The sequence below is a fragment of the Epinephelus moara genome, chromosome 17 (assembly GCF_006386435.1).
Source record: "Epinephelus moara isolate mb chromosome 17, YSFRI_EMoa_1.0, whole genome shotgun sequence".
NCBI lineage: Eukaryota > Metazoa > Chordata > Actinopteri > Perciformes > Serranidae > Epinephelus > Epinephelus moara.
Window position 1 is genome coordinate 19,488,831 of NC_065522.1, and position 20,912 is coordinate 19,509,742.

General features: G+C 42.4%; 1 protein-coding gene across 1 annotated transcript; it reads left to right on the forward strand.

Annotated features, from left to right (window-relative positions):
- The first annotated feature begins 182 nt into the window (after positions 1–182).
- supt16h (SPT16 homolog, facilitates chromatin remodeling subunit) lies at positions 183–19,148 on the forward strand. Its single transcript, XM_050066931.1, has 24 exons — positions 183–617; positions 1,703–1,795; positions 1,983–2,153; positions 2,350–2,502; positions 2,602–2,748; positions 5,501–5,652; positions 5,894–6,066; positions 7,442–7,532; positions 7,626–7,699; positions 7,820–7,932; positions 8,050–8,115; positions 9,431–9,529; positions 9,938–10,053; positions 12,017–12,170; positions 12,268–12,395; positions 12,521–12,783; positions 12,888–13,006; positions 13,983–14,221; positions 14,330–14,405; positions 15,265–15,434; positions 15,595–15,724; positions 16,071–16,197; positions 16,493–16,567; positions 18,189–19,148. Exons 1-24 carry the CDS (start codon positions 552–554, stop codon positions 18,296–18,298), a joined length of 3,105 nt encoding a protein of 1,034 aa, XP_049922888.1. The 5' UTR covers positions 183–551; the 3' UTR covers positions 18,299–19,148.
- Positions 19,149–20,912: the final 1,764 nt, after the last annotated feature.

The following is a 20,912-nucleotide window of genomic DNA, read 5'->3' on the forward strand; positions in this document are numbered from 1 at the left end:
AACAAAAGGAAGTATTTACCGAGCATTTGGACTCGTGTTTTTTTTTTTCTTCTATTTTCCGTTAAATATTTTTTATAGGAAGTAAAGTAGTAGTTTTGTTGGGCGCCATGTTGGTTTTAAATAACGTTTGTTTATTATAAAAGCTGATATGTGAAGACTCGGAGGGGGAGGAGGAGGAAAAAGAAGCACAGGAGGAAGGAAAGGAGGGGGGGGGACTGAGGACTAATTATAACAGATTGGTGTGTGCGTGGTTGAGTGTGGCGAAAAGCCAAATTACATTATATTTTTTAATAATTTAGCGTGTTTTAACCCGAGTGGGAGCTGATTAGGTTTTTGCGTTGTTCGTTTTAACATTAATCCTCAGTGGGGAAAAGGCCTCCGTGGTGAAATCATCAGGGAAGCAGCAGCAGCAGCATCTCGTAGTGGTGCGTGGATCTCAGCAGGCGTGGAAAGAAAGTGCGTTGTTAGTTGACACTCATCATCTTCATCATCATCATCCGGCCTGCTGAGAAGCGTAGCCGGGAGCTGGAGTTTGCAACAGAGGACTCGCCATGGCGGTAAACCTGGACAAGGAAGCGTACTACCGCCGGATCAAGAGATTATACAGCAACTGGAAGGTAAAATGGAGCTATCTGAGGCGTGCTGCGGAGGGAAGGTGCCCACTGTGGGTATTTTTAACGTGGAGAAAGTGGGCTTTCTGTTGAAGCACCAACCGCTAAGTTAGCCGCGTTTTCCCCCCGAGCGAGTTGACTCTGTTGTCGGCGTGAGCGGTGCTGTTTCCCTGCCTGCACCCAGGGCCGACGACCAGGCCTCAGTCTGCCACTTTGACTCGCTTTGTTTACCCCGAAACTCATTTTCAACTGGACGTGTTTGAAAGATGTCTCCACTTAGCCTTGTGTCACACAAACAGTCTAGCGAGCTAACTCATGTTAGCACACTTATCAGCCCATTCACCGCGTTAGCTTGCGTGCTAGCTAGTAAGTTTGCCACCGAGCTAACTCACCACTAGCCGAGCGGCTAAACGTGAAATAAACCAGCGTGTAAACACAAATAATTCGCGTTCAAGTGTTTACAAAAACACAGTTTGTCACGTAGAGGTGCTCGACATTTTGCCGTTAAACGTAAATGTCAGTTTGTAACGCTCGCTACATGCTAATGCTAGCTGGCTAATTAGCATCAGAATAACGCCAGCATCCCTGTAACATGTGCAGGATGCCCGCAGCTTCTAGAAACCAGTTTTATATAAAGTGTTACTCGTTTGAAACGACTTAACGTAGCATTATAGCTACTTTATAACGCATTGAACTCATTGATAGAAGTTTAAACTTCATGTTTCTTAGTGAGGTTTCACATGATATCGCAGCCCAATCATGCACATTAATAAATGGTTCATTAAAGGACGCGTTATGTGTATTTTAACTACCAGTTAGATACTTTAAAAGAGCTTTGCGATGCTTTAACCCCCCCTGTGTGCTGCCAGGTGGTGCAGCATCAGGTGCTGATGTTGCTAACGCAGCCCCGAGTGCTACAAATGAACTTTTCAGTAATGCTAACAAAGCTAGCCACCTGGCTTCTGTAGCAACTGCACTTTCTAGCAGGGGGGGGGTCACTGTGGATGAAGTAGGAGCACCTCCAGTATGGTGTTGCATTTTACTCTTTGCATGCATAACATTAAATTATATGTGCTTTTTTTGTTTCCCAGAAAGGAGAAGATGAGTTTGGCAAAGTCGATGCCATTGTGGTGTCTGTCGGAGTGGATGAGGAAATCGTGTATGCCAAATCCACAGCCATACAGGTAAGGGCATACCCAGACATGCAGCATGATGAGGTCACTCAGGATGCAGATACAGTCATGTGCTGCATGATATGATCTGCTTCAGGTCAGTTTCTCAGTCAGATGTTGTTTTTTTGCAAAGGTTTGAATGCATCTCCAGAGCTAAAGGGACAAAGTTCACCCCAGCTCTTCTTTCCTTTTTCCTCAGACGTGGCTGTTTGGCTACGAGTTGACAGACACCATCATGGTGTTCTGCGACACCAAAATCATCTTCCTCGCAAGCAAGAAGAAGGTGGATTTCCTCAAACAGGTGGCTGTCACCAAAGGCAACGAGAACGCCAACGGTGTGCCGCCCATCACCCTGCTCACCAGAGAAAAGGTAACCTGTGTAAAGACACAGCTGCTCCTTTTTGTACACTATCAACACATGAGTTGAGGGTATGAGCTGTTTATGATTGATGGGCTTGTGTGTAGCAGTGGCAGTTTGCTCTTAGTTAACTTTGTGTTTTTGTAGGTCATCGTCAGAGATCTAAAGTTTGATTCTTTATTGCCGTTTGGTGTCATGTGTCTCTCAGAATGAAAGCAACAAAGCCAACTTTGACAAGATGATCGAGGCGATCAGAGGCAGCAAAGAGGGCAAGGTGGTGGGCGTCTTCAGCAAGGACAAATTCCCCGGAGAGTACATGAAGAGCTGGAACGACACCATCACAGCTGAGGGGCTGGAGAAGGTAAGACGGTATCCATAGCGTTTTTTCTGCAAATCCCTGCGTCTTCTATCCCTGTTTTGGTCATCGCCGCTCCCTTTTGACATTGCTTCCTGCCTGCAGGTCGACATCAGCGCTGTGGTCGCGTACACGATGGCGGTAAAGGAAGACGGAGAGCTGAGCCTGATGAAGAAGGCAGCGGCCATCACCAGCGAAGTTTACTCCAAGTTCTTCAAGGAGCGCGTCATGGAGATCGTTGATGCAGATGAGGTGAGGACAAGTAGCGCTGTCATGATTATGATAATTAAACTGCCATTTTCTGTTAATTTTATGCAACACAGCTGTGTCATTGTGTTTGGCTTTGCAACTTGACCCTCATCCATGTTGTTGATTTTAGTGGTTGCTGGCAAAGGTGTCTCAATTAATCTTCACATAGTTGCTAACTCAATACTTCACCTTTTGCTCTGCTGTAGATTGATTTATTTCAAATAGCTTGTTCTAAAACTGAAGTGTCGGCAGACAAAAGACAGATAATTTGTGATGTGCTGTAAAGTTTAGTTGATTCAAAACACACATTAAACATGGCTTAATAGAGACAGTTTCAAACACAAGTACATAATTCAGCTTCACTATAACTCGCAGCATTCACAGACAAACACTTGTCTTTATCTGGACACATTTTCCCCACAAATACAACATGCTAACGTTTTTAGCACAAGCCTATGGAATTTTACATTGTATAAATTAGCCTAGTAGCTAGCAGACTTTTCCTCTACTCATATGAAGCCAGGGACAACAGCAACATTTAACAAAGGTAATGTTACAAAATTCAGCTACATTACAACTCACAAGGTTCACTGACAAAACAACTGTCTTATACTAAACAAGTTTTCCAAACAAATATGACATGCTAACGTTATTAGCACAAGCCTATGGCATTTTACATTGTATAAATTAGCCTAGCTATGAGCGGAGATTTCCTCTGCTCATATGAAGCCAGGATAAATCACACACAAGACAGCCGCAGAGCCTACGCTGTAGGTACAACGTTGCGTTGACATAGAGGTTTAAATCCTGCTTAAGGAGCAGATTAATGTTTAATTGATGATTTTAATACCAGTTTACTGGACTATTGCTGGTTTTGTGGCATGCTGCAGCTCTGTTCTCTCTGTCTTCTCTACTGCTGTGTGCTTTCAGTTGCTAAAATTGTTATTAAAAAAAAAAACACAAAACCTAATGGCACAGATATTTTTGTTTCACCGACCTGTTTTGAAAGTTGCACTTCTAAAGACACCCAGCTGCTAGATGTCCAGAGAAACATTCATCATCCTGTGTTTTATCACTTTAATTATGAGGAACCAAGTTAGAAAAATGGTCCCGTCAGCCTCCTAATTGCAATTCAGTGTCGGATTGTTTGGGATTTCTGACAGCAACATCATCTCCCGCTTGGTGAAAAGAAACTACATGTGTCAACGAACAGTTGCCGACACTCCTGCAAAGCCTTCGTTTGTGGCAGCTGCATCAAAGTAAAATCCAGTGTTAACACTCTTACAATGAATTGCTATAATTTGAAATGTATTATATTAGACGGTTAGTTTTTAATCTGCTTTCAAGTAGTGATGGCCAAATGAGGCCTCATGAATAACTGTCTATATTTTCTGAAGCCACCAGATGGTGCTGTCTTTTCAACAAAGGTTTGAAAGCACACTTCATTGCCAGTCCTTCAGCCTTTATCTTTAAACCAAGAGCGCCATCTGGTGGGGTCAGCAAATAAAGAAAGTGGTTCATGAGGCTTCATTTGGCCATCACTGCTTTCAATTGTTGATAAATCAGGAAAAATATATAAATACATACATTTATTTAATTGTGTGATTACAACTTGCAACCAAGCCATGGCTGACAACATGAACTAAGAAGGGGAGAAGATGTGCACAGTGTGTGTTTTGTTTACTAGAAAGTTTTTTAGGTGAGGATACAAGAGGGCTCTTTTAAGAGTCTTTTATATTATCTGTTCAAGGTGGAAATGTTTGCCGTTATTCCACGTAGCTGTTGTGTCAAAGGTACCAACAGGGAATGGGGGTCCATTGTTGTTCCGCTGTTAAGCCGGATTTCATTTTGACATAGAACCAAATGATGGTGCCATTATGCTTCGATTTTAGATAGCGTGCCGGCATCACCACATTAAATAAGGTGTGACAGGTGTGACATGAAACATACAGCGTTGGCTTCTAGTGTGACACATAACGTATGTGTCGGCAGAGCTTATAAAGACTAACAATGGCGTAACATGGAAGTAACAATCAATTACCCTGTCTGTTGTATGGCGGCTGATCTCATCCTCTGCTTGGAGGGTAAAGTTTTCGATTTATGCGGACATTTTCAGACGCTGTTCTTCTTCTTTGAGTAAACTGCTAGCTGCTACTAGCTTCTTTTTAAATCTCCCACGGTGTGTTGCACATAGTACGTCATCAAAACGTCATACCCGTGCCGCCCATAATCCCGTCCTGCCAGCTGTCTGGTTTACAGAGACATCGATTCAGGCGAGACAACTCTGTCCCCTTATTCCACGATCATACCTTTTTATACAGAACAGTGAGGCGGCATAATGGTGCGATATTCCCGCCTTGAACAGGCCGTTTAAAAGAAGGCTATTGAGTCAAGTGCGCCATCTAGTGGTAAAATTTGGTATACCAATCTGGTGTTTGGCTGAATAATAAACCGGTTTGAAAATTTTCACACCCGCCCAACCTTACTCAGGACTGAATAACGGAGCTTTTTAGAAGCAGTGTTTGGGACTCAACAGGAACGACAACTTGTGGAAAATATCCTGTTTATCAAAGTCATATTTCATATTTACACTTTGACTTTAAAGTCCTCAAAGGCGCAGTATTTTTTGTACAGCATTGTAAACGAAAAAATAAGACCTATTTTGCGTATCCGTATTTTTTTATTTTGTCCACAGTGTCAGTGTGAGGTAAATATCCATTAACTTCACTCCTGTCTTGTTCCCTCTCCCCAACAGAAAGTGCGTCACAGTAAGCTGGCAGAGTCGGTGGAGAAGGCCATCGAGGAGAAGAAGTACCTTGGTGGTGCAGATCCTTCCACAGTGGAGATGTGTTATCCTCCCATCATCCAGAGCGGAGGCAACTACAGCCTCAAGTTCAGCGTCGTCAGGTAACTCGCCTCACCTCAGAGTCACTGTAACGTGACCTCCACAGAAGGGCCACCTCTGAAATCATCCGATTGGACAGTGGGGATAAAAGTGGAGATGACGTGGGGTGCTTTTCTGCTCTGAGTTGAAGTCTTAGCACAAAGACTGGAAGCAGGAGAAACAGAGAGAGAAGACAATTTAGACAGTCATACATTATTACCCTGATGATGATTTTAACATATACTCCTCCTCATTCTGTCCCAGCGACAAGAACCACATGCACTTCGGGGCCATAACGTGCGCCATGGGGATCCGCTACAAGTCGTACTGCTCCAACCTGGTGCGCACCCTCATGGTGGACCCCCCTCAGGAGATGCAGGACAACTACAACTTCCTGCTGCAGGTGGAAGAGGAGCTGCTCAAACAGCTCAAACACGGTGGGTTCAGGACCACGCTGGGAACAGGGGGACTTGGGTACTTGTTAAAGCCACTATTTGTGATATTAGCGTCTCAGAAAAATGCCCACTACTTATAGCTTTAAAATCAACAGAAGGTGCAAGGTGTTATAAGCAGCAAGCCAACTGTGGCCAAATAAAGGAAAAAAAGGGGCAATGTACTGCATGGGGATGTCAGGTTCAGTTAATTTGCTTTCAATAGACAGACACCCACTAACCTGTAACTACCTCGTTGATTCAAGGGAAAAAAAGGGAAAAATTACGCTGGTCTGACTCTCCATTGACTCGGTGAGCTTCAGCGCCTCATTTCAAAGCGCACTCGGTTTAGAGGTGGTGATGTAAATGTCTTTCATTTTATTTTCTGTACGCTGTGCTGACAGCCAGCCAGCTGTGCTAACATGCGGAAGCATAGTGCGCATTGTCCACCATCCAGTCTCCACTGGCTAGCGTTAGCCTTGGCTGCCCTGCTCTGCACTGTGCACCAACCAGTAGTGATGGCCAAATGAAGCCTCATGAACCACTGTCTTTATTCTCTGACCCCACCAGTTGGCGCTCTTGGTTTAAAGATAAAGGCTGAAGGACTTGCAATGAAGTGTGCTTTCAAACCTTTGTTGAACAGACAGTGCCATCTGGTGGCTTCAGAAAATAAAGACAGTGGTTCATGAGGCCTCATTTGGCCATCACAACCAACCAGGTCTGGTGTGAGCTAGCTAGCAGTGTCGCTCATTTGGAGATTACTACTGGTTGCTACTGTAGAAACATGGTGGCAACCCTCTGGTCGCCCAAGTGAGTAAGTGGCTTCATTTGAAGCCGTAAAACCCCTTAAGCATTGTTAAGTATGTTTGCACCATGAGCGGTGCTGATGCTGCTAACAGTTGTTAATAATGCCAAAAGGGGTTTGAGGTAGTGATGGCCAAATGAAGCCTCATAAACCACTTTCTTTATTTTCTGACCCCACCAGATGGCGCTCTTGGTTTGACGATAAAGGCTGAAGGACTGGCAATGAAGTGTGCTTTCAAACCTTTGTTGAACAGACAGCACCATCTAGTGGCTTCAGAAAATAAAGACAGTGGTTCATGGGGCCTCATTTGGCCATCACTACTTTGAGGCACAAAATTGAGCCCACGCGACCTGGAGGGAGTAATCGCTAAATGAGCAGTGCTGCTAGCTAGTGTTAGCTCCCACCAGACCTGAGTGGTGTGCAGTGCAGTAACTGAAGAATAGCAAAATTAATCTACAGACCACATGCGTCACGGCCCAAAATATTCTTGGTCGATAACCTATTAACCGTTGACATCCCTAGTTGGGAATATTTGTATATGTTGTTGTTCTTAAACCTTTTCTCTCTCCTTCACAGGTGTAAAAATCAGTGAGGCCTACAACGCTGTTCTGGACTACGTGAAGAAAGAGAAGCCGGACCTCACAGCAAAGCTGACCAAAAACCTTGGGTAAAAGCACACGAATGGAATCTATTTTTTTTCATGTGCTCACTCAAATTTATCCACTTGTCTCATATCTGTATTTGTTGTTGTTCTTTGTAGCTTTGCAATGGGCATTGAGTTCAGAGAAGGCTCCTTGGTTTTGAATGCTAAAAATCAGTACAAACTCAAAAAAGGTGAGTAACAGCACATCAAGTGATTGCATTTCACATGATACTGAGAAAAGAAATATATAAAAATTATATAAAATGACATCATCGTTAACCAAAGCTTGTGTGTGTGTGTGTCTCCTCCAGGCATGGTGCTGAGCATCAGTTTGGGTTTTGCTGACCTCGTGAACAAAGACGGCAAGAAGGAAGAGCAGAAAAAGTACGCCTTGTTCATTGGCGACACAATACAGATCAATGAGGTAATATGCACTTTCCCTGCTTTAACTATTATTTTATATTATTGCCAAACCAAACCACAAAGTGCAGCAGTAAAAAGTCGCAGCACCTCATCACAACCTGAAATGTCTGTGTAACAGGAGGAGGCGGCCACGATACTCACACCAGTCAAGAAAAAGATCAAAAATGTGGGAATCTTCTTGAAGGTACGTAACTCTGCAAAAAGTTGAAATGGTGAGAAAACAATGGAAATGGTTGACATGGGCAACACAATACTTTGATGTGTCAGTAACATAACATAAAACTTTATTTATCCAAAGGGAAATCGCTGTGCATATTTAATTGTTTTTATCTTTTTATAGGGTTTTGTTTTTGTTTTGTTTTTTGAATTTTGCATATTGTTTATGTGGTAGTCTTATAAAAGTAGAGATTAGTTTTTCAACAGTAGTTGAATCATGGTACACAAAATTTGGCTCATACCCTTTTAAGTCACCTTACTTTTTTCCAGACCTCCACAGAAACAGTCTGGCTCATACCGTTTAGGAGTCACGGTTAAGTTTGGTTTCGGTACAGCGGAAAACAACCCTAACAAATTTGGATACGTCTCTTTTCATTTATTGTGAACACCGAGTAGTGCACGTTTAAAAGACAGACAAAATACTCTTGCTGGGGAGTGAGGTGACATTTTGCCCACTTGCAACTTAAGTAAATTATTTTCATCATAAAAGTAAGGCTGCTTTCACACCTGCTGTGTTTGGTTTGTTTCAATATAACTCAAGTTCGTTTGCCCCCTAAGTGTGGTTTGTTTGGGCAGGTGTGCGCACCAAAACAACTGGACGGAGACCAAAGGACAAACTAACTCTGGTGTGGCTCGTTTGTGTTGAACGTGTCCCGACCTCGATCTGAAAAGCATCTCTTATACTATTATACTGTAACTATCAAAATAGATAGAATAATGGAAAACAAAGCCTGTGCTTTAGATGGAGTGTTTCAGTTGGTTCCACCTCAGCCATATTCAGACACTTTTAAGCATTTATCATCCCAGTGATCTGCACTTGTGGGTGATGCTGTTGCTGTTGTAGCTGACCAGGAACTTGTAGGCCGAGTCTTCCAGCTCCATTTCATTTGCGCTCAACATGGTGAATATTTGAGCTGTGCACGTTAAACTCATCTCTACATGCAGCGATGCGTGTAACTTGTTACTGCTGCCTACTCACTGTTTAAATAACATAAAACTGATGTCTTTTTCAGTGCCCTCACTCAGATTTGCCAATTTTAGTTAAATGATAAGAATTATAAGTTGGTCCCAAGTAGCACACTTATTTGTATTGTTAATGTCTCATTCATTTGTCTTATATAAATATTTTAATATAAAAAAAAAACAAATTGCATTTACTCAAATTTAATCTCACAATATATCACTGCTACACAGGATACACTTCTTCATATGGGATTTTAGTTCTTCTTCTATTTTATCTAAATATTTTTATGGAAATGTGACGTAGTGACTCTTTTTCTCAGAATGATGACGAGGAAGATGAGGAGGAAGAAGGAGACGATGCCGAGGAGCTGCTGGGGAAAGGAGCTCGGAGTGCCGCCCTGCTCGCAGACAGAACCAGAGTAAGTGTGGACAGTCGCGCGGTTTCATATGTGACAGGTGATCAGTGTTTATTTGGCACCTTGACGGAGTTTTAATAACTAAGAGTGTGAATGTTTTTGTACTCTATCAGCTACTTGGGAAGGTAAGTATTCAGTGTCTTTTCTAAAATCTCATCAGCTGAACTGGTTTAGTTTCAAGACTCCACGCACTGATGGGGACAAATTTGTCGTTCCTTTTTTGATTTGAGTTGTTTTTTGTGTGTCTTAATTTTTTCCCAACCATCTAGAGCCTGTAACACATGTCCGTATTCTGCATGTGTGTTATTTTTTCCCATTCTTTGTAAAAAAAAAAAAAAAAAAACCACAACATCAAGGACTGTGGTGTTTCTGTGTGTGATCACTCAGTTGTGTCTGTTTTGTTGAACTCAGAATGAGATGACGGCGGAGGAGAAGAGGCGGGCTCACCAGAAGGAGTTGGCCAATAATTTGAACGAAGAAGCCAGGCGCCGTCTGACGGAGCAGAAAGGAGAGCAGCAGATCCAGAAGTGAGTTTGAACACTTACAAGTCAAGACATTTTGTGTAACGTCTTATACCCAAGTTCCTGGAGAAACCTAGTTTTTAACTCTAGTCCGACACACAATGCTCTCTGCTGTCAGCTATCGGAACTACACGAGAACTGAAGCTAGATTAAAATGTTGCAGATGGCATTTGGGACTTTGCTGTTGGCAGAATACTGCAAGCAGAAGTTTCCATTTTCTATCTTTTTTTAAACGCCTCTGTGCCAGCAGTAGCCGTAGCTGGAGGCATTATGTTTTCGGGTTGTCCGTGCCATTCTTTGAACGCGATATTTCTCTTGCCATGACGGAAATTTGGCACAAACGTCCCCTTGGACTCAACGACAAACATATTTGATTGTGGTGGTCAGAGGTCAAGGTCAGTGTGACTCTGCATCCGTCTCATTCCTGTGACCGCAATATCTCAAGAACGCTTTGAGGGAATGTCTGCAAATTTGGACTTTACATGAACTGATTAGATTTTAATTTCTGCTGTTTCTCAATCAAAATGATGACAAGTGATGGAATTTGATGACATCATTAAGTAACGTGATCATTCATTGCTCATAAAAATCTATCAGACTCAAATCAGGGAGAAATCATGTTTATGGAAAAGCTTTAATCGCGTATTAACGTTATGTCATTCCATTCTAATAAAATGGTGCCTAACTTTAACTAGCCTAACGTTAACTTGCTAACGTAGCATTAGCGATAGAAGAGTTGACTACCCTTACAGCCACTGTAGCTAATGGTTGTGGCGAATTCAGTTGTGGGGTAGCGCTGCACTCTTATCCATGTTCAAAACAATCACACTAAAAATAACTTCATGAGGAGGTTGAATGTTGTAACGTTGCTGCTGGCGCCAGTCACAGGGCCTGTCCCAATACCCACACTCACCCTAGAAATACCCACTTGCACTTGGTTGTGCATGATCACGTTTAGGCTAACGGCGTCCCAAAACAGAATTGAGTTAGTGGAAGTGGTTTCCAAGACTTAAAATCCACCCTAGATTCCAAGGGAGCCGCGACCCACACTTTCAACGAAGTGGAAGATGAAATTTCCCAGAACACCTTGCGAAGTCAGCAACTTTGGCAAGTTTTGGAAAACAATTTGTTACTGTACGATCGGAATGTAGGCTATACAAACAACAGATGGTTGGACTAGCGTAAACTCATCAGCAACTCGGTTGAACAGCGTCAAAATATTTTAAACAAATTGACTTACCCGAACAAAATAGATCAGAACTATAAGACGTTGTAGGCGCCTCCTGTTTTCAGCATTTCTCCTCTGTTGATTCATCAGTCAGAGAAGAATAAATATAGCACACGCCACAACACAAGTGCTGGAGCCGGCATTTTCAAACCTGAATGACTACCGGTATCTTGCGTCGCTACTACGCGTGACGGCCACGCTGATTTGCATAAAGTGGTGCCCCAGTTCTTAGGGAAAGATCTCTACCCTGATATTTCCCACATCCCTCATCAAGGGTTATCTCGCAAATGAGGGCACTCAATACCAAGTGGAAGATTTAAGGGTTAGAAATGAGATTGGGCCACACTTCTTCACTTCTTCTTCATTATCCTTACTTTTATCCAGACCTTTAGGAAAAAAAGTCAGCTGCACTTCAGAGCTTTTCCTGGGAAAAGGAGCTCGTAGCTTTTGTTGACGCTGCCACGCTACTCGTCCAATTAATAACCACTGTAGTTGCAGTTAGCTGTGTGGTGTTGTTTGTAGAATTGCGGGATTTTTCCTGTACGGTTGTGCTTCATAGTACTTCATTTAAAAGTTGACATCACATGAAATTTGAATCTTAATGCATTTGAACTTCCACTGGTAATTGGCCGAGACCTGTTTTATTGGACTACTTCAATATTTCTGCATTAGAGCCACAGATTCACACACGTAATTAAGTTTTTGTCCGTTAATTAAGTTCCACTCTCGTCTCCACTCCAGGGCCAGAAAATCTAACGTGTCCTATAAGAACGTCTCTCAGATGCCCAGAGAAAAGGACATCAGAGAAATGAAGATCTTCATCGACAAGAAGTACGAGACCGTCGTCATGCCCGTTTTTGGTATCGCCACACCGTTCCACATCGCCACCATCAAGGTAAACAGAGGTTATCTTGTGTAAGGTTAACCATCCACCAGTCTTCTGTTTGTTCGTTCATACTGAATGATGTTTCTGACTTCTCTTACCCATCTAGAACATCAGTATGTCCGTAGAAGGAGACTACACCTACCTGAGGATCAACTTCTACGTCCCCGGCAGCTCTCTGGGACGACAGGAGGGAAACATCTTCCCCAACCCCGACGCCACGTTTGTCAAAGAAATGTGAGTCTTAACAATTTACAGAATAATGAGAGTATGCTCTGAATTTCGGATCAGGGCGCCAAAGTTTAGTCTGAACAACTCCCTCATTCACACCTCGTTGAACTCCTTTCACTGTTTCCATTCAGCACGTACCGAGCATCCAACCTCAAAGCTCCTGGCGACACATCGGTACCCTCCACCAACCTGCAGAACGCTTTCCGTATCATCAAGGAGGTACAGAAGCGCTACAAGACGCGAGAGGCCGAAGAGAAGGAGAAGGAGGGCATCATCAAGCAAGACTCACTGATCATCAACCTCAACCGCAGCAACCCCAAGCTCAAAGACCTTTACATCAGACCCAACATCGCACAGAAGAGGATGCAGGGCTCGCTGGAGGCACATACTAATGGTGAGACAGCTCCTCCTGAGATCAACAGGTGTCTGGTGAAGTTGAGAGTGTGTAACAGTGTGAAGCCTAAAATCCCCCTTCTCCTCCTCCTCCTCCCTGCGCAGGTTTCCGCTTCACGTCGGTCCGCGGGGATAAAGTGGACATTCTGTACAACAACATCAAACACGCCATCTTCCAGCCGTGTGACGGGGAGATGATCATCGTACTACACTTTCACCTCAAGGTAGCCACACTGGTTCAACACTGTATGAGTTTGTGTCAGTATAAATGTATTCAATGTATTCCAACTAACTTCAGTATCCTCAGGGACCCAAAAAACTGCTGTTACTGTTGTTTACATAACATCACTTTTTATTTGTTTACATTTACACTACTACGCTTTGCATTTGTTTACATTTATTAATACTACTACACTTTGGGTTTGTATTTACCCTGCTTTGCTTTGCATTTATTTACATTTATTTACACTGCTTCAGTTTGCACTTGTTTATATTTATTAAAACTGCTTTGCTGTGCATTTGTTTACACTTACACTACTTAAATTTGCATTTGTTTACATTTACGCTACTTCACTTTGCATTTACCCTGCTTTGCAGTTAACATTTATTTTCACTGCCTCACTTTGCACTTGTTTACATTTACCGTTTCACTCCGCATTTATTTACATTTATTTACACTGCACTTTACATTTGTTTATTTTGAATTATCCTGCTTTGCATTTGTTTACATTTATTCTCCCTGCTTTGCTGTGCATTTGTTTACATTTATACTAATTCATTTAGCATTTGTTTACATTTACACTACTTCACTTTGCATTTAACCTGTATTTACCCTGCTTTGCTCTGCAGTTGTTTACACCTATTTTCCGTTTCACTCAGCATTTGTTTACATTTATTTACACTACACTTCATATTTTTATATTTTTGATTGTCCTGCTTTGCATTTGTTTACATTTATTTGATTTTTCTTATTTTTACATTTATTTACAATACGTCACTTTGCATTTGTTTACATTTACACTACTTGCATTAATATTTTTCTATGACAGTTTTATTCCACTCTGTACTGAACTCTGTATGAAAGTCTAATTCCTGGTTTCTGCAGGGTTACAATCATCTGTTCTGTTATTGTGGCCTCACATTAGCAGTCTTTTCAAATCCGAATGATCATTTTCCCCATCTCACTTTTTCCCCTTCCAGAACGCCATTATGTTCGGTAAGAGGCGCCACACGGATGTCCAGTTCTACACAGAGGTCGGGGAGATCACCACAGACTTGGGCAAACACCAACACATGCACGACCGAGACGACCTGTACGCTGAGCAGATGGAGCGCGAGATGAGGCACAAGCTCAAGTCGGCCTTCAAGAACTTCAAGGAGAAGGTGGAGGCGCTGACTAAGGAGGAGCTGGAATTTGAGGTGCCTTTCAGAGACCTCGGGTGAGTAAATTAGACAGGAAATGCTCTGAGTGGCTTGAATGTAAAACTGAGATAGAGAAAGAGGTAACATCTGTGAGCAGGTGGACTGACTGTTGTGGCTCTCTGTAGGTTCCAGGGTGCCCCCTACAGGAGTACCTGCCTGCTACAACCCACGTCCAGTTCCCTCGTCAATGTCACTGAATGGGTGAGTGGGCAAACTGGGCAGGCCTTTATCTATCTGTACTTTTTAGATATTGACATTGATATACATGATTTAACTTTCTGAAAATTGTTCAGATACTGTGCAGTAAGAAAAAGGAACAGAAAAGGGTTAGATAAAGAACATTTTTAGTAATGTTTTAACTGTCCGTCGTGGTGAAGAGGGAGCTGAGCCGGAAGGTGAAGCTTTCGATTTACTGGACCATCTTCGTCCCATCCGTCACCTATGGTCATGAGCTCTGGGTAGTGACCGAAAGAATGAGGTCGCAGATACAAGAGGCCGAAATGAGTTTGCTCCGTGGGGTGGCTGGGCTCAGCCTTAGAGATAGGGTAAGGAGCTCGGACATCTGGAGGGAGCTCGGAGTAGAACCGCTGCTCGTACGCGTTGAAAGGGGTCAGTTGAGGTGGTTCAGGCATCTGATCAGGATTCCTCCTGGGCGCCTCCTGTTAGAGGTGTTCCAGGCACGTCTCACTGGTAGGAGGCCCCGGGGCAGACCCAGAACACACTCGAGGGATTACATATCTCATCTGGCCTGGGAACGCCTTGGGGTCCCCCAGGAGAAGCTGCAAAGTGTTGCTGGGGAGAGGGACGTCTGGGGTGCTTCGCTTGGCCTGCTGCCCCTGTGAGATGACTTCGGATAGGCGTATGAAAATGGATGGCTATAACTTTAATGAACAAAATATCAACAATCATCTGGGAGTTAAAAAAATAATATCAGGTTTAAACAAAATATAATTAATTATTTACTCTGAAAGCATTCATCACATTTTTATTAATGGATTTTTAATTATTGCTTTTTCTTAGTCCACTTTTTTATTTTAAAATCTTTGCTGTCTGTATCTAGCCGCCATTTGTGGTGACTCTGGACAAGGTGGAGTTAGTCCACTTTGAGCGCGTGCAGTTCCACCTGAAGAACTTCGACGTGGTCATCGTCTACAAGGACTACAACAAGAAGGTCACCATGATCAACGCCGTACCCATCAACTCCCTCGACCCCATCAAAGAGTGGCTCAAGTAAAGTTATTTAAACGACGAAGACAATAATCGATATAATATTTGCTTGTTAAGTCTGAATGACCTCTAGTCTTTAGATGGTTCTTTAGAAATACAGTCAGAGTGTCACATAGGCTGCTCTGGTTCCTGCATATTAAAACGTTCTTTGTGTCTTTCTCAGCTCGTGTGACATCAAATACACAGAAGGAGTCCAGTCTCTGAACTGGACCAAGATCATGAAGACCATCGTCGATGATCCCGAGGGTTTCTTTGAGCAGGGAGGCTGGTCCTTCTTGGACCCAGAGAGTGAGGTATGTTCAGCACAGTGGATAAAAAAAAAAAGTTTGTGCTGTAGAAAGACATGTCACAAGTTTGGAGGCAAGACAGTTGTTCTGTCAGTGAACCTTGTGAGTTGTAATGAAGCCGAATTTTGTAACGTTACCTTTGTTAAATGTTGCTGTTGTCCCTGGCTTCATATGAGCAGAGGAAAAGTCCGCTAGTCGCCAGGCTAATTTATACAATGTAAAATGCCATAGGCTTGTGCTAATAACGTTAGCATGTTGTATTTGTGGGGAAAATGTGTCCAGATAAAGACAAGTGCTTTGTCTGTGAATGCTGCGAGTTATAGTGAAGTGAACTGTACTGTTTTGTTCTCAGGGAAGTGGCGCAGAGGAAGATTCAGAGTCAGAAATAGAGGATGAAACGTTCAACCCGTCTGCAGATGAAGAGGAAGAGGAGGAGGAAGACAGCGATGAGGACTACAGCTCGGAGACAGAGGACTCTGGTATGATTTAAGCAGCTCTTTTTGTCATGTGTCATAAAACCGGGTGAAATAATAAATCTCAACCTTGCTGAAACTGTTGTCCTTTTTGTACTCGCGCTACCTGTGTCATGACTGCGTACAGAAAGGAATCTAAAAGTTGGATGTCAACTGTTTTATTTATCTGTTAATTCAACCTGTCAGACAGTATCATAAAATAATTGCCCATATTTGCCTAGTTCTTCCCTTTTTATACTTGTTTCGTCCTGCTTTCATACATGTAGAGTTCTTACTGTCTGTCATATGGTGTGTTTTGTAGATTACAGTGCATCAGTGGGCAGCGAGGAGGAAAGTGGGAAAGACTGGGACGAGCTGGAGGAAGAGGCCAGAAAAGGTTTGTGTCAGAATCCAGTTTATTTCCAAATAGGGTTTCCACATACAGAGAAATTTGCTTTGGTGTATTGATGCACAACAATCAACTTATAAAGAGAAAATACAAACAGAAACAAGAACTGTAAAAATTTAAGAAACTTAGAAACAGAATAGAAAAAAATCTGAGTATCTGAAGCTGGTGAACATGCAGCTAGGTAATGTGATGATTTTTAACACTTTCATCTAATAGTAACTGTATAATGTGGGGTTAATTACACTTATTTGTTCCAACAATTAATCTGATCTGGATTATGCTGTGTACAGTATGTCAGGATGTCCTTATTAATAAAACATGTCCCAATGGGCTCTGATAAACCCTTAACACATTCTCAGTCTTAAGGGGCTTTGTGGCAATTAAGGGAAATTATTTCCAGTAATTTCAAATACATCCCACAAGAGTACTTGCAAATACTGTGAGTGGTACTGGAACAGACCTGTCGTCTCATTTTAGTAATGTCCTCCAAAAAGCCTTTAAAGGGATAGTTCAGGATTTTTGAAGTGGGGTTGAATGAGGTACTTGGCAATAGTCATTGTATTACATACAGTAGGTGTCTGTTGGCATACCCCCAGTTTTAAGAAGTGGCGTACTGACAGGTAGTGATGGCCAAATGAAGCCTCATGAACCACTTTCTTTCTTTTCTGACCCCTCCAGATGGAGGTCTTGGTTTAAAGATAAAGGCTGAAGGACTGGCAATGAAGTGTGCTTTCAAACCTTTGTTGAACACACAGCGCCATCTGGTGGCTTCAGAAAATAAAGACAGTGGTTCATGAGGCCTCATTTGGCCATCACTACTGACAGGACTGTAAGAGCTTAAGTGTATGCTATATTGAGAGCAATTTCAACGCTTTGACTCCCTGTCAGACAGCCCGTTCCAACGGGGAAGCCGTCAACTGCTTCAGTTCCCCATCTATGCTTTTGTCAAAGCCAGACTCCATTGCCAAAAAACAGTAATTTTGGCTCGATGAACACGGGAGCTGCTGGTCTACTGCTGCCTCGACCCCTTTTTTAGTTATCGTTATTATGTGACTTTGTAGAATCCGAGGTAACCATTCTAGACGCCAGAGTCCCACGATAACAAACAAGCTGATTGAGTGATGGTGGTAGACCAGCAGCAGCTGTGTTAAGCGACATTAAATCCCTGTTTTTCTCAATGAAGTCTGGCTTTAAAGAGTGATATAACTGCTTCATTTCCCCATTGGACATTGCTGTCATACAGTTAAGTAAAGCAGTCAGAATATTCTAAAATATAGCGTAGACTTAAACTTAAATTGACTTTTTCAGTGCCTGAAATGTGTTTCGTTGCTGACCTGTCCACAGCTAGTGATGGCCAAATGAAGCCTCATGAACAACTTTATTTTCTGACCCCACCAGATGGCGCTCTTGGTTTAAAGATAAAGGCTGAAGGACTTGCAATGAAGTGTGCTTTCAAACCTTTGTTGACCAGACAGCGCCATCTAGTGGCTTCAGAAAATAAAGACAATGCTTCATGAGGCCTCGTTTGGCCATCAATACCCACAACAGTACATTGCTTAGATTCCGTGTTGAACTCCAAATGCTAAATCTGTCACGTGTTGTCCATCAGCTGACAGAGAGAGCCACTACGAGGACGAGGACACCTCCAACAACAAGAAGAGAAAGGTGCGGCCATCCTCTCACAGCAACTTGCCCAGCAAGAAGAAGCGACGGTCCTAAATGTCTTTTACACACACCCACACACACATACTGCCAAACATAGTTGACCCTTGACCCTCCCTTCTACCCCAACCGGCTCTTTTGACTCATACACTTAACATGAATACACACACACATACACTCAGACAAACGATGTGTATATAGACGTAGACGCCCCTTATCTTCGTGTTGGTCAGTGAAGTGTCATGTTGAAATGGTAAGAGAGAACCAGCAGGACAGTTTCACACACATACACACACACACAACCACACACACACACTTTGTTCAATATGTTGTTTTTTTCTCCTCTCTCCTCTTCATTCCTTCCTCATTCTTTTCTCTATCTCCACCTCCCATCTCCATCCATTCATCAGGGTTTCATGTTCATTCGTCTGTGTGTGTGCATGTGTGTTTAAATGGGTTTTTATTGCGAGCATTGTTTATTTTCTGTTTGAAAAGACGAGTTTCTTAACTAATGAATAATAAAAGAAAAGGCTTGACGTATCCTCTGCCAAGTGTTTTTATATCAAAACTGAGAAACTCCCCTCTCCACCTCCTCCTCTGTTTCACGTTCCCCTCGTCCCCCTTTTTCTTCAGTGTTTGTTAAATTGTAGTAATAAGATGGAACATTTCTTTTTTTTTTCCTGAAGGGGGCAGATACATTTTCTGATGATTCCTTCTGTTTTTTTAATGGGGTTTGTAAACGTATGCACACACACACACACACACACACACATAGACATACACTGTCTCCCTCGCACTTGTCCTCCTCTCTGTTCCCCTTTTTTGTTTATTCTCAGTAGATTTGTTGTTGTACTGTTAATTCTGAAAATCCTGTTTTGTTTTTGTAATAAAATTAAAAGGAACTGTTGTTACGAATGTTCTGTTTCCTTTCTAAATGCTGGAACACTCTTCTCTGTCTGCACTTTTGGGAACTTTAACGTCGTTAATGCACTTGGGTGTAAAATGTTCAGTCCCTCCATGAATTCGCAGGCTTTTTTCGAGATTGTTGCGGAATCTTTAGCAGTAATTTTTGTATTGTTGGGAATCACACGTCTGCATCTTCAAACCATAAACAAGGAAGTGAATTCGGTAACTTAAGTCCATTGAGTTTGCGTGGGGACTGCTATGATTGGTGGAACTCACGGGAGGCTGGTCAAAATTGCAGAAAAGTTGCGATTGTGCAGAATTCAGAGATTGATTGAACTTGTGTTAATTGTTGTGAACGCAACATCATGAATTCTTGGCGGGACTGAATGTGTAAGTAAATGTTTCAAACCTGCCATCCAACAAGTTAGGTCAACCAACTTCTTAAACGTGCACAGCAGCACAATGCATTGTTTGCTGGACACTGACGGGTTGTTTGGGCGAAGAAATTTTGTCACCCTCGCTGAAACTGTCACTGTCATGTCAAAGACTTAACTGGATTTTAATTAACTTTTGGAGTGCATGAAATCAGGTTATTTCAGGCCATTAATGATTAGTCAGTAAATAGATAATTCCATAGAGGTGAATTAATTCGCAACTATTTCAATCATAGTTTCTCCAAAGTGAACATTTAATGCTTCTGTTTTATATCATTGTATATACAATGAAACACTGAAACTCATGGGGTGCTTTCTCACCTGCCATTGGTTCAATCAAACTCAAGTTCGTTTGCCTCCTCAGTGTGGTTCGTTTGGGCAGGTGTGAACACAGCAATCGCACTCAGGTGTGCACCAAAACAACCAGACCAAGACCTTCTTGAAGAGGTGGTCTCAGTCTGGTTACAAACAAACTCTGGTGTGGTTCGTTTGTGGTGAGAACGTGTTCCGACCTTGATCCGAACCAACTGCAGTCACATGACACATTGTTTGGGTTAAACATGAGCATGTTACAGACCTGGAGGATTATTAATGTGCACCTCCTCCTGTACTGCCTTAATATGCACATTCAGCACATCCAATGATATCTTGAGGTGAGAGTTCAAAGGGACTCCTTTGAAAATCGCATTGCTAGTTGTTCCCTTGCTAAAATAAGCCTAACTTTGGAGCTGCCAATCTATGCCAACATGGTTGGCACCAACGGATGCTCTAGGTTGCCTAGTTTCCCAAGATACCAGTATCTTTTGCTAGCTTAAAAAAATGAGCCACACCATAGCCTCTTATAGACAGTAACTTTTTGAAGATAAGAGAAATCTATCTTTTAATCCCACTTCAATCGCATTAAAACAGTTGTTGGTTTAAAAAAACCTTCAAGATTATTTAACATTAAGATTTTGAAAACATTTTTGATTAAAAACATCCCTTAGATTTGGACATTAAATGTACCATGTATAGGATTTAGGAGCATTTGTTGGCAGAAATGGAATACGATATTCATAACTATGATTTCTTTAGTTTATAATCACCTGAAACTATGAATTGTATTGTTGTTACCTGAAAATGAGCTCTTGATATCTACATACGGAGTGGGTCCTCCTCCACGGAGTCCGCTAAGTTGTTTCTGCAGTTGCTCAGAACGGACAAACAAAACACTGGCTCTAGAGAGGGCCATTTGTGTTTTTGCGTTGGCCACTGTAGTTCCCCTACACCAGGGGTCGCCAACCTGCAGTTCCAGAGCCACATGTGGCTCTTCGGCCCCTCGTCAGTGGCTC

Coding starts and splice junctions, on each gene's coding strand:
- supt16h (XM_050066931.1), top strand. CDS start 552: ATGGCGGTAAACCTGGACAAGGAAGCGTACTACCGCCGGATCAAGAGA. Junction 7,533..7,625: donor AAGCTGACCAAAAACCTTGG/GTAAAAGCACAC, acceptor TGTTCTTTGTAG/CTTTGCAATGGGCATTGAGT. Junction 9,530..9,937: donor TGCTCGCAGACAGAACCAGA/GTAAGTGTGGAC, acceptor TGTTGAACTCAG/AATGAGATGACGGCGGAGGA.